General features: G+C 34.8%; 1 protein-coding gene and 1 pseudogene across 2 annotated transcripts; one reads left to right on the top strand and one right to left on the bottom strand.

Moving 5' to 3' along the window:
- Nucleotides 1–4,495: 4,495 nt before the first annotated feature.
- Nucleotides 4,496–6,411, top strand: LOC145581804 (serine/threonine-protein kinase BLUS1-like). The gene has a single exon (XM_081638832.1). The coding sequence runs from the start codon at nt 4,496–4,498 to the stop codon at nt 6,146–6,148; it is 1,653 nt and encodes a 550-aa protein (XP_081494958.1). The 3' UTR covers nt 6,149–6,411.
- Nucleotides 6,412–6,550: 139 nt separating this feature from the next.
- LOC145581803 (quillaic acid 3-O-glycosyltransferase CSL1-like) lies at nt 6,551–9,911 on the bottom strand (annotated as a pseudogene). The gene is made up of 8 exons (XR_014099685.1): nt 9,279–9,911; nt 9,034–9,144; nt 8,678–8,827; nt 8,326–8,538; nt 8,118–8,220; nt 7,802–7,977; nt 7,357–7,704; nt 6,551–7,193 (listed from the first exon to the last, which is right to left on the bottom strand). The product of XR_014099685.1 is annotated as a quillaic acid 3-O-glycosyltransferase CSL1-like (transcript).
- Between the last annotated feature and the right edge of the window lie 1,883 nt (nt 9,912–11,794).

Raw genomic sequence — 11,794 nt, 5'->3', positions numbered from 1 at the left:
ATGATGCTTAGGAAATAAAAGAACCAATATATATGGTATTGTAACGTACGTAAACAAAATACAGTATAATTAGTTCATCATTACTTAAAAAGATTTTCTCATATTGCACCCAAAAAAAAAAAAGATTTTCTCATAAATATGCTTCATCACTTCTAATTTTAATAGAATTAAGAAAGATGAGAGATATTCATCTAGTCTTGAGATGAGGAGCTGATCGAGCGAGGTTGATTACTTGAATACTATGATTTTTGGGGGAAAACATTGTAGCCTAGCTAGCTTCATATGTTCATACATACATTGAAAAAATTAAATTAAAAAAGAGCAAAAGAAAATTAGTGCAATATTAATAATAAAATAAAGGCAAATAAGAAAAGGAACAATTAACCAAGGCCATATATATGGAAGTAACCAAGGCCATATATAAGTTCAGTTCAGTGCAGTGCCCTAATTAATAAAAATAGACGACGAACTTAAATAAATGATAAACATATAGCTAATTATGCTAGTAGTTGTAACCAAGACGAAGTTCTAAATCCAAATCCAAATCCTTGTTGAATACAGCAGCAGCGGCGGAATGATGATGAATATTCATCTCTAAATCCAACCTTAAGTTGATGTTGTTAGGAGTACTAGTAGGAATAGGAGGTCCCACCAAATTGTTTTGCTTCTTAAAATACTGAAACTGCTTTTTAGTAATAACATCATTATGAATGGACTCATTAGATGGTGGTGGTGGTGGTGGAGGAGCGGTGGTTATCATCGAAGGAGGCGATAATGATGATGAAGACGACGAACAAGTGTCTAAATGAAAAGGAGGTTGAATAGGGGGGATGTTAGGGGTACAAGGAAGAGGAGGAAGATTTAGATTAATACTATAAGTAGTATTAGTATTAGTATTAGGGTTATTATTAAGAAGGGATAGTTGCCTTAACTGAGCTCTATCCCTTCTATGGACATTCATATGTCCTCCAAGAGCTTGAGCAGATCTAAACTCCCTCTTGCAAAAACTGCATCTGTATGACCTTGGTGGCCATGTCGCCGCCATCATCATCATCCTACTCCTCTCTTCGCCTTCATCATCTTCATCTTCGCTTGCATATGTTGATGATGCCTCCCATGCTTTCGTCTTCTTCTTGTTGTAGCAAACATATAAACCGCTACTATTAATGTTGTTTCTTCTTTCCATTATATTTTTCTACTTTGGTGGAGCTTGATAGCTAAGTGAGATGTATAGTAGGAGATGTGGGTCAGTGGGTGTTATATATCAAGTGAAGGAACTAAGATAGTTCAAGTGAAGAAACTAAGATAGTGTAATCTGTAATGTACTTGTATATAAAGTGAACAAGTAAGCTAAGCTAAGCTTACTAAAACTGAAACATTGGTTTTTGTTACTTGAATTTCCTCCTTTTTAACTCTTTCCAAATCAAGGAATTCATTCAAATCCACGGATGTTCTTCTGCTTCCCCCTTCTATCCCTTCTCAATTTTTTATCTGTCAAATTTTCATCATTTCAAAAAATAACCTCAATCAATTCAATATTATTGCTACTCCCTTCTTTTTTCCATTCATTTAGTTGACCACTACTTTGACTGCAAAAATAATTCAATACTACCATACATATATGCACTGTAATAAATTAAGCATGTACTCTCTATAGTTCATTGGACATTATTATTACTCCTAATATTCTAGATGCTTGGAAAACTATATATATTGATTCACAACTGTTGTTGAGATGATCAGAAAATTATAATGTTGATTTTGATTCATATATGGAACTTAATTTATTCCTCTAATTTTTTTAAGTGTCCCAGTTTGACCAACACACTTGTCATCGCACAACTTTATCTAATGATATATTTAATTATCCATATGTATAAATTATAAATACATAGTAGTTGATATTTGAAAATACTGATTTGAGACGATTCTAACAAGTATTCATTGATTGTAATTTATCTTACATATAAAATACGGTGTAATAAATGTTTATTTATTGTCATTCTTTTCAATTTTAGCTTCTTATATGCAGTTCTAGGGCTGTATATATATTTTTCCTTAAATCAATATACTGTTGATATTCTAGAGTCGTAGTACTCATACAATAAAACGAACTCATCAAACCTCTTATTACACACTAATTTACATGAAAGTAAAAACAAGTAATTCATTAGAAATAGAAAAAAAAAAAAAAAAAAAAAAGGTTGCATGAGAAGTAGTCAACAACCGTCACATTTAGGATTGAAGGAAGAATTGTAACACCAAACAGAAAAAGTAAAAAGAAGTTGGGATTGAGAAGTGTAGTCACTCCGTAGTGAATGAATGAGACAATGAAATTACCTAAAACAAAATTAAAATAGAGAAAAAGAGATGATAGAATATGGATAGAGAAAAGATACTTACCAAACATACAACAGATTTTGTTGAATAACTGTTGGCCAATTCAGTGAGCCCATTTTCCAATAGCCCATTTCTAAAAATGGGCCTCCATTTTGTAAGGGGCTAAGGGCTCATCAGCCGATATTGCAGAATTACCTGCAGTGTAACACGATGCCGTATGTTTTACTCCCAATACTTTTTACTGACTACTCTATCTCTTAATTTTATGTGTTTTGCTTTTACAAGTAGGTTGAGTTGTTATGATAGCCTATACAAGTATATATGCTAAAAATGGAGGTTTGATTAAGAGACATAAAAAAGAGGTTAATTAGTGAGTAGGAAATGTGGTAAAAACTGAAAAGGATGAATCAGAAGTCAGAATTTATAGTGGAATAGGGTGAATGATTTCAATGACTCTAAACTCTGTAGGTCGGCTATGGGAATCAACCCTTGGATATTTTGCATGGCTTCATGTCTTTCTCATTTACTCTGTATTTATTTAACTCAAACTCCTCTCATTCTTTTAGGGCTTGTTCACATTTACTAAACTGAGTTGAACTAAACTGAACTGAACTGATTGAAGCTGAACTAAACTGAATTGAGCTGAAATGAATATTTTATGATAGAAGGAAATTAGGAACTGAACTGAAATTAAGTTAAAGTGAACAAACCCTTATTTTATTGTACGACTACATGATATTAGACTTGGTTATTGGACGGGTTGGGTTAGGACGGTGCAAGTCGGATTATAAAGGGTCATATTTAATAGGGTCAATAGAGGGTCGAGCCAATGCAGGTTGCAAGTCAATGATGGACAGGCCAAAAAAACTATCAATTAAAATAATTATTGGACAAAGCCATAATTAATTACTTATGAGTACCAAAATATGCATGTAATTTTGAACAAACACTTTGGCCATATATTAACCCTACCCAAAAGGGCTTGTTCGTTACAGAAATACACTCCCCGTCTATTAAGGGCCCTATCTATGAAGCTTGGCCCTAAACCTGTAAAGGGTAATATTTTAAAGTTCAAAGTTCAAACCGGAGTCTAGTTTAGTACCATCACATATTTTAGAGTTCAAAGTTCAAGTATTTGAATATATGCTCATGAATATATTGAACTTCCAGCAAAACTACAGTCTATACATATACCTAATTAGAACAGCAAAATAGCAAATAATAATATCAATTAAAATAAAAGACAAGTGATATTGTAAAGTTAGGGTAAAGGACTAGAAGGCTTGAGTGATCAATAGACAAAACCTCTGCTTATAAGATAAAAAAAACTTCTATGACATATATGGCCGGTCTCTATGTTGTTTAAACTATATTTGTCCTTATTTGATTTTTAACATTAGATAATTATCCTTAACTACTTGATTGTTAACGAGTGAGCCATGTGCTCATAGATATCGGGCTTGTTTTATAAGATGAAGAAATATCCTCATCTCTTTAGCAGTAGATAATTATCTTTGTTACTCGATTGTTAGCGAGTGAGCCATATGCCCATAGATATTTAGCAGTAGATATTTTTCCTTAATAAGATAAAGAAAGTATGGCAAGATACAAAGTAATAGGAGTAGACCATTGGTGATTTAAAATAAGGATAAACACATAAAAAGAGAGATAATTATAATTATAATGTTGAGTTAGAGATATAATATGTCAATCTGAGATATTATTAATAACGGAAAAATATATAATATTTTTCGTATTGATACTATTACGAGAATAATATATTTAGAATTATTTATATTAAGATTATATTATTCCGTGAATATATCATTAGCGCATATATGATTATATGAGAGTATATCTTTTACGGAGTTGTAAGGTTGTTTAGCTTAGGTTTTGTGTATACTCTAACCTCTTGAAATGTTGGACATAATAATAAAGTAGGAGAGGTTTGAGAATTCACATGCATCAACTCATTCATCCATCCTTTAATGTGTTAGTTTGGTTGTTGTTCCTCTTCACAAGTACTCCGCTCCAAAACCCTCCTTTTTGATCGGTTAAACTTTTGTATAATTATTACTCAAAGTGAGAGTGAGATCGATCGAGTCACAAAATAAAAATCTTAAAAGAAAAAAAAGAAGATTAAGAAGGAATAATAATGGCGATTAATGGAGAATACCCCCTTGATCCCAAGTGTTACGAAATCGTAGGAGAAATAGGAAGCGGAGTTAGCGCTATGGTTTACAAAGCAAAGTGCATTACAAATTCATCCATAGTGGCTATCAAATCCATTGATCTCGATCAATCTCGTTCAGATCTCGACACGATCCGACTCGAAACCAAAACTATGTCCCTTTTATCTCACCCTAACATCCTCCGTGCCCACTGCTCCTTCTCTGTTGGCCGCCGTCTTTGGGTAGTCATGCCCTTTATGTCCGCTGGCTCATTACAATCCATTATTTCCTCCAACTTCTCTTCAGGTTTACCTGAGACTTGTATTGCAATTGTCTTAAAAGAAACTCTTAAGGCCTTGTGTTACCTTCATGATCAAGGTCATGTTCACCGCGATGTTAAGGCTGGTAATATATTAGTAGGGTATGATGGTGTTGTTAAACTAGCTGATTTTGGTGTTTCTGCGCCTGTTTATGACATCAACTTCGACTCGAGGTTGAAGGAAATCGCCGGTACTCCGTATTGGATGGCTCCTGAAGTTATACACTCTCATAATGGTTATGGTGTCAAGGCCGATATTTGGTCCTTTGGTATAACTGCTCTTGAGTTAGCTCATGGTAGGCCTCCGTTGTCGCATCTGCCTCCTTCCAAGTCATTGTTGTTTAAGATTACTAAGAGGTTTCGCTTCTCTGATTACGACAACCACTCGTCCAATCACAACAAGAAATTTTCCAAGGCGTTTAAGGATATGGTAGGATTGTGTCTTCACCAAGATCCTACAAAGCGACCTACGGCGGATAAGCTGTTAAAGCATGTGTTCTTTAAGAATTCTCATAAGACTTGTGATTTTTTGGTGAAGAATTTATTGGTTGGATTGCCTACTGTTGAGGAAAGGTTTAAGGCTAGTAATAAGATGGTTAGGGTGATGAATTCTCTGTCGTTAGGGAGTAGTAGTACGACTACGAGTACTACTACTCCTACGACTCCTAATACTCCTAATGAGGGGGACGAAACAGGGCTTTTTGAGAGGCAGAGGAGGGTTAGTGGTTGGAATTTTAATTTCGAAGGCTTTCAAATGGATCCAGTTTATCCTGGGGCGGCTCGTCTTAGTAACAACAATGATACTAATAAGGCTTCCTGCAGCAAGGACAAGGAAGAGATGTTTAATTCAACCCTCTCTAAGAGAGTACGCTTTCGTGCTGACTTGGTTATACCTTGCAAGCGCTTTGACTTGGATGTGTTCAGCTCAAGCCCGGCCTCTCCTGCTCTTAGTATTAGTACTCCTACAGAGGAACAAGAGGCTAGTCTAGTAGGTCAAGTTGAGGGTGCGAGTCAAGAGATGAGTCATCCGAGTGAGGAGGAGGAGGACGAGGAGGAAAGGGTGGATAGGGAAAGTATGATGTCGGGTTTGGTGGCGTTAAGGGGGAGTTTGGATGAGCAGAGGAAAAATGTCAAGGACTTGATCACTTTCCTAGGTGGTGATCAAAGTGGAGGAGTGGAGACAAACAAGGAAGAACAACTAGTGGATGTGGTGGATAGGTTGACGAGGGAGTTGGAGCAAGAGCGAAGGAAAAACAAAGAGTTGCTTGCGGAGATGGAATTTCTCAAGGTCATCATCTCTGGAGCAACAACGCCTTAGTCCCAAAATGATTTGAGGTCGGCTACAACATGCAGGAATTATGATTAGTAAATTCAACTCTTCAAGCTTAGCATTAAAGAAAAGCTAGCTCATGTTTTAATTAGAATGACATTTAAGCATTTAATTTCTCATCATATTCTTGTAATCATTCAATCCAAATTTTGTTCATAGATTTTCTTTTATTAAAATTCCTCCCTCGTGTATGACTAATCAGTTTGAAGAATAGTCATATAAATAAAATTTAGTATTGTTTACTGTTTGAATTCAAATGCAGGGTGTAATACATCTCCATAACTTAATTTAACCACTAACTTGTGTATAATAGATATTTTTAAAGACTGTATCATGTAAACTGAACGTTAAAACTAAAAATATAACTGAGTAAATTGAAATTTTGAGATGGAAGCAAAGAGTGTATCTGATCTTCTTCTTTGACGTTCTAACAACGGACCAAAAAGAAAAGACTTACGAAAATAAAAACAAGGCATCATGTATATGGCTGCATTTGGGTGAACCCTTTTGCATTAATGCCTTAAAACGATCAAGTATCCTAAACTTAAGACGAACCAAGACAATAGAGTTGATTTCAAAGTAGTCGAAAGAGGAATACGTGCTTTGTCCTTCCTTAATAGCATGCCTTCAATCACAGGAAGACTGATGATCAACATGTAAAATGAGAAGAATGCTTGAGCAAACAATGTATCCCAACTCTGACTGACTATCGCTCTTGCAACTCCAACAACAAAGGAGGAAAGATTCAAGGTAACTGCTGTAACAATTGGAACAAGAAACATGTCCGATGTTCTAAAGTCATAACATCTCCGGCTTTATTGGTAAGCAGAAAGATTGTCTCCCGAATCCCCAACTTTCCCATAACACAGTCAAGAGTACCGTAAACATAAGCTGTTAGATTCTTTATCACCACAATCCTTTGCGCGTTCAGCCATGAATTTATTGACCCTCCACATAAAAAAGCCTCATATAAAGGCTTCAAATATGATGATATAAATACAAAGGCAAATGGTATAAAGAATGGGTCTGAAACCTGCATATATCATGAAGCACACACAATGTCAAACAATGCAAAAGACATAAGGACTTGTAAATTATTGTTACATCACTACACATTAAATTTAAAGCTAATATATTAGCGAATAATTTGAGAAGTTTGACTCTTATATGTTATGCTAAGTTATAATGTAACGTACCTTGGGGTACAAAGGGATGCCATAGAAGAGACAAAGTGGTTGAATGATAGCAAAACACGAATTTGGCAGAAAATCAAAAGGATAATAGACAATCCAGGAATAAACCAACTTCTGAAGGATTGGCATTCTGGTTGAAGTGTTAAAAAGAGGGCAATACTTGGATAGACCAAGTTGAAGAAGGCCTGCAGTCCATCTCGAATGTTGAATTATTGTTTCATTAAGATTAGTAGTGGCAGAACCTAAGAACTGTGGACTTTGTGGATTTAAGTAAACTGACTTCCACCCTTTGCTGTGCAATATATAACCCGTCATCACATCTTCCACCACTGTATCATATCGAAAACCAACCTGCACATACACATACACGTAACGTGGAGATTAACTAGTTGTGTCAATACCGGTAAAAATTGTACAAGATCAGACAACAAGAAAAAGAAATACTTGCCTTTTTACCCCAAAGCGTGTCCTCTTCATAGACACAAGAAGCTAAGAAATGCGCCTCTTGTAGATAATCAGAGGAAAATTTCCTAGGATAATTAGGCTCATCAATTTGGCTAACAGATTTGATGAGCAGATTTGAAGAACCAAAAGTATATCTGAGCTCATTTATGTCGTCATTACCTGCATGATTAATGGAAATTAAATGATTCAACCAATTAATATGTAATAATTAGAGCATGTGCTAGCTTAATTAATTAGGCTCCACCAAAAATTTAATTCAAAAAAATAAAATAAAATAGAGGATGTTAAAGCAGACACACCAGCTGCAGAGATGTCAAAGGCATACAAGGCCTTCCTGTTGATGTAGAAATTAGTACCAGATAGTAGTGGTCCTTGAAGTCCATCAGTTCCTGGATAGATTATCTGAACCATTGCGTCTTTGTTTAGCTTATTCAACTTTACAAGAAATTAAACAGTCTAATTTGATATTAACTTAACGTGTACGTGTATGGATATATGTATACTTACAGGCCATGTTGCTCTCAGCTGACTATCATAAACGTCCTTTTCATTAATGTTATGAAATTTCTGAGGGTATTGAACATAAGCTATTGAACGGTTTATCTCAGGATCAACATAAAAACACATAGCTTGACGAGCTGAACTTGAATCGTTGCAGTACATGTCACAGTCTAGGAACAGTATGTAAGGAGCATTGCTCAATATGCTGGAAACCCTTTGCTGCAACCCCAGCCCAAACATATAAACAAACAAAAAGAAAAACTTGCCAATTAGATTTCTATACGGCTATACCCTTTTGCAATTTTATTTATGGTCTAAGACGTATGATAAGTATATATTGAAAGTAGTGTAATTTTACCAGAACATTAAGAGCTCCGGCCTTGAAGTGATGGTGATGAGAAGGTCGTTTCTCACGAGCTACATACACAAGGAAGGGCATTTTAATAATGTTTTCCGGGTTTGTTGTTGCAACATTGTCATCATCTCCTACAAAACTCTCATTTATCACCTGCCACACCAACACAACATAGATATAAATACAACTATTCTACATGTTATCATATAACATGGCCTGATATCACAATAGATACTGACATTTGATGTAAAGAATCGTTTCAACCAAAAACTTAAGGATGGTTAAATCGCAAGACCAATGGTATAACAGCAACTAAAAAAAAACTTTAAAGAAGAAAAAGATAAGACAATGAAAATAACCTGAATAATTGGTGAATGATCTTTAGCACTTCCCTTGGCTTTGTTATCATTAACATCACCTGGTCTTTCCTTCCAGCTGCACACTCGTTCCTCGAATTCCTCATATTTCTCCTGCACGTACAGTCACACACACACACTACATTATTAGCTTAAGGTTTTTAGTAAGAACTAAACAAAATAAAAATACTTTTTTTTTTGAAGACCAAAATAAAAATACTTTTAAAGCAGGGAAATTAATAACTAACCTTAAGTAGCTTAAAATCTTGAATAAAACGAGTGTTTTGAGATTGTGGTTGGAAATGTTGTTGGAAAAAAGCTTTCGGAGAAATTGGTAGAACATTATATCGCTTACAAAATGGTAACCACCAAGTAGCAAAGACCCAAGCATGTTTTATAGCATCCAAAGTGACAGAAGCACCTCCATCATCAGATACATAAACACTCAATTTATGAGCAGGATAATCCAATGACATAGCAGATATAACTGTATTCATAACATCAAGTGTAGGCTCTTTGAGAGGATCAACAGTGCATACAAACACGTCGATTTTGGGCAGTTCCTCATCCACAGGCAGATTCTCAGGGAAGGCGGTCCGAGTGAGAGGACGCCAGTAGTAGGATTGCTTGAAGATCCATGAGAAAAAGAAAAGGATTTCAGCAGCAAATACCAGAAGCCATGGGAGCAAAGGCACCACATTATATGTATCGCTGTTTTTATTTGTAAGATCATAAAAATAAGCAGCTCTTAAGTAGAAAATTGGTGCAGTAGCCAGGATATGTAAGAAAGCATAACTTCTGCTAAAGAATGCACTTACTTTGTGAACATGCCAATCATGAAGTTTAGACTTTTTCATTTTTTTTACTTAAGGAAATTGAAGTGTTTACTAAGAAAGTGATAAAATATATGAAGAGGTGTGTTTTGTAAAGGCCGTCTAACCAGTGTAGAGCCGTCTAAATTTATAGTACTGAAATGAATGAATGAAAACAGTAGTAGAGAAGGTGCTGATGAGAATTACTAGAAGACTAATCTTGTAATCTTAATAATTGATATGGTCTAAAAAGGTTGACACTTTAAGTTTACAAGTAATCATTTTAAAAAAATTGTACTAAGTAAAAAATTCTCGTACGCTAATTGGGAGAAAGAGATAGAATAAGACAGATATAGTAACAAAGTTGGCTAGTTGAGTTACGTTTTACCTCTAAGAAAGAAAGAGACTGGCTTAAGTAGAGGATCGGAGGACCTATTCATCATTGATTACGTCATAAAACTCAACTCCATTGTAGTTGGAGAAAGTTCATGCCAATAATAATTACTCTTGTCATAAATGACAATAACCTTGTACGTACCTTGCGTAGTTGTTGTCTTTGATTATGAGATGACGCGAGTCACGCGAGGAATTAGAAAGAAAATAAGGTATGACATAAAAATCCAATGCATGCCTTTGAATTGAAATGTCGTCAGTTATATTTCCAAGTTTGTGTTGTACTTGAACTTGACAGCTTAGTTGATACATTCATTATTTAGCAGTGTCTGAAGACAGTCAGCCAACTCTCAAAAATATGGTCCCATTTTTGATACTATAATCTTCAAGGTTACAACTGCATCACTGAACAACCTCCACGAATCAACTATTCTAATTAAACATCACGTTTCATGCATTCTACCAAAACCATTTGCTTATAAGCTCAAGAAAGTATGGCTAGGTACAAAATAATAATAAGAGTAGGTACATTATGTTAGTGTGTGATTCAAAAAATTAATTAATTATCTTAGTTGCTATTTTCTAGCTTAATGATGTTAGTGGGTTAATAGGGTCATAGTTTATTATCATGTTTTCATGTAAGTAGGAGTTTGTTAAGTTGTGGGTTATTGATCAAAGTCACGTTGTTAGTGGCATATTTAGTGGGGCCTAGTTGTCCTTGAAGATAGGAATTATGGTTAAATTCCTTAGCCTATTTAAGAAGTCTTTGTATTTTCAAGTTATGATTAAGTGAGTAATATTATCAGATTATTTTGCTTTTATGTTCTTTTATCTCTTTCTTTTTATCTCTTAATACTTCAACACATTATTGGTGATTTAAGTGTAAAGATAAAAGATAATTATAACGTAAGTTAATTTAAATTAAATATAATATTGAGTTTTTACAAAAAGGACTTCTTGGTGATGCAAATGTTTATGTGACAAAAATTGATATGTTGGACATAATAATGAAGTATGGAGTAACAAAGGTTTGAGAATTTATTTAAATGCAGGGTGACATTGATGCGGGTGCATGGAACTCGGTGGAAGAAGTTGAAAGAGTCACACATAGTTGTGCTAAACTACTTGGCAATCACCTCTCTGACTTAACCATCATCAAACTTGAGTAATGTTTTGTTTACTTAGAATAAAGCTTTAAGGATTCCATGTGTTAGCCAAAAGAGAAATCATGTCAATGCATTACTCAAATTTAATTAGCCATATCTTCTTAATAACAAGGAATTTTCAGGTGATTTGAATTGGAGATGAAAAAAGAGTCCGAGAGCTTTTCAACGATAAGTCATATGCCTAATATAAGAAAGAAACGCAGAAGTTATGAGCATTTAAAATTGATACACCAGTCGCTTGAAGCGTCCGTTCAAGTTTTAGCGGAAGCGAGGAGCGCCCATTCCTAATCTTTAGAGCGGCCACTCCGGCCCCTTCTTTTATTCTTATTTTTACTAGCTAGCTTTAATATTGGCCTTTTATTTGTAATCCAAGAAGTAGGTTTGTCTATAAAG

Source organism: Chenopodium album, chromosome 15 (genome assembly GCF_948465745.1).
Source record: "Chenopodium album chromosome 15, dcCheAlbu1.1, whole genome shotgun sequence".
Lineage (NCBI taxonomy): Eukaryota > Viridiplantae > Streptophyta > Magnoliopsida > Caryophyllales > Amaranthaceae > Chenopodium > Chenopodium album.
This window is presented reverse-complemented; position numbering and strand designations above follow the sequence as displayed.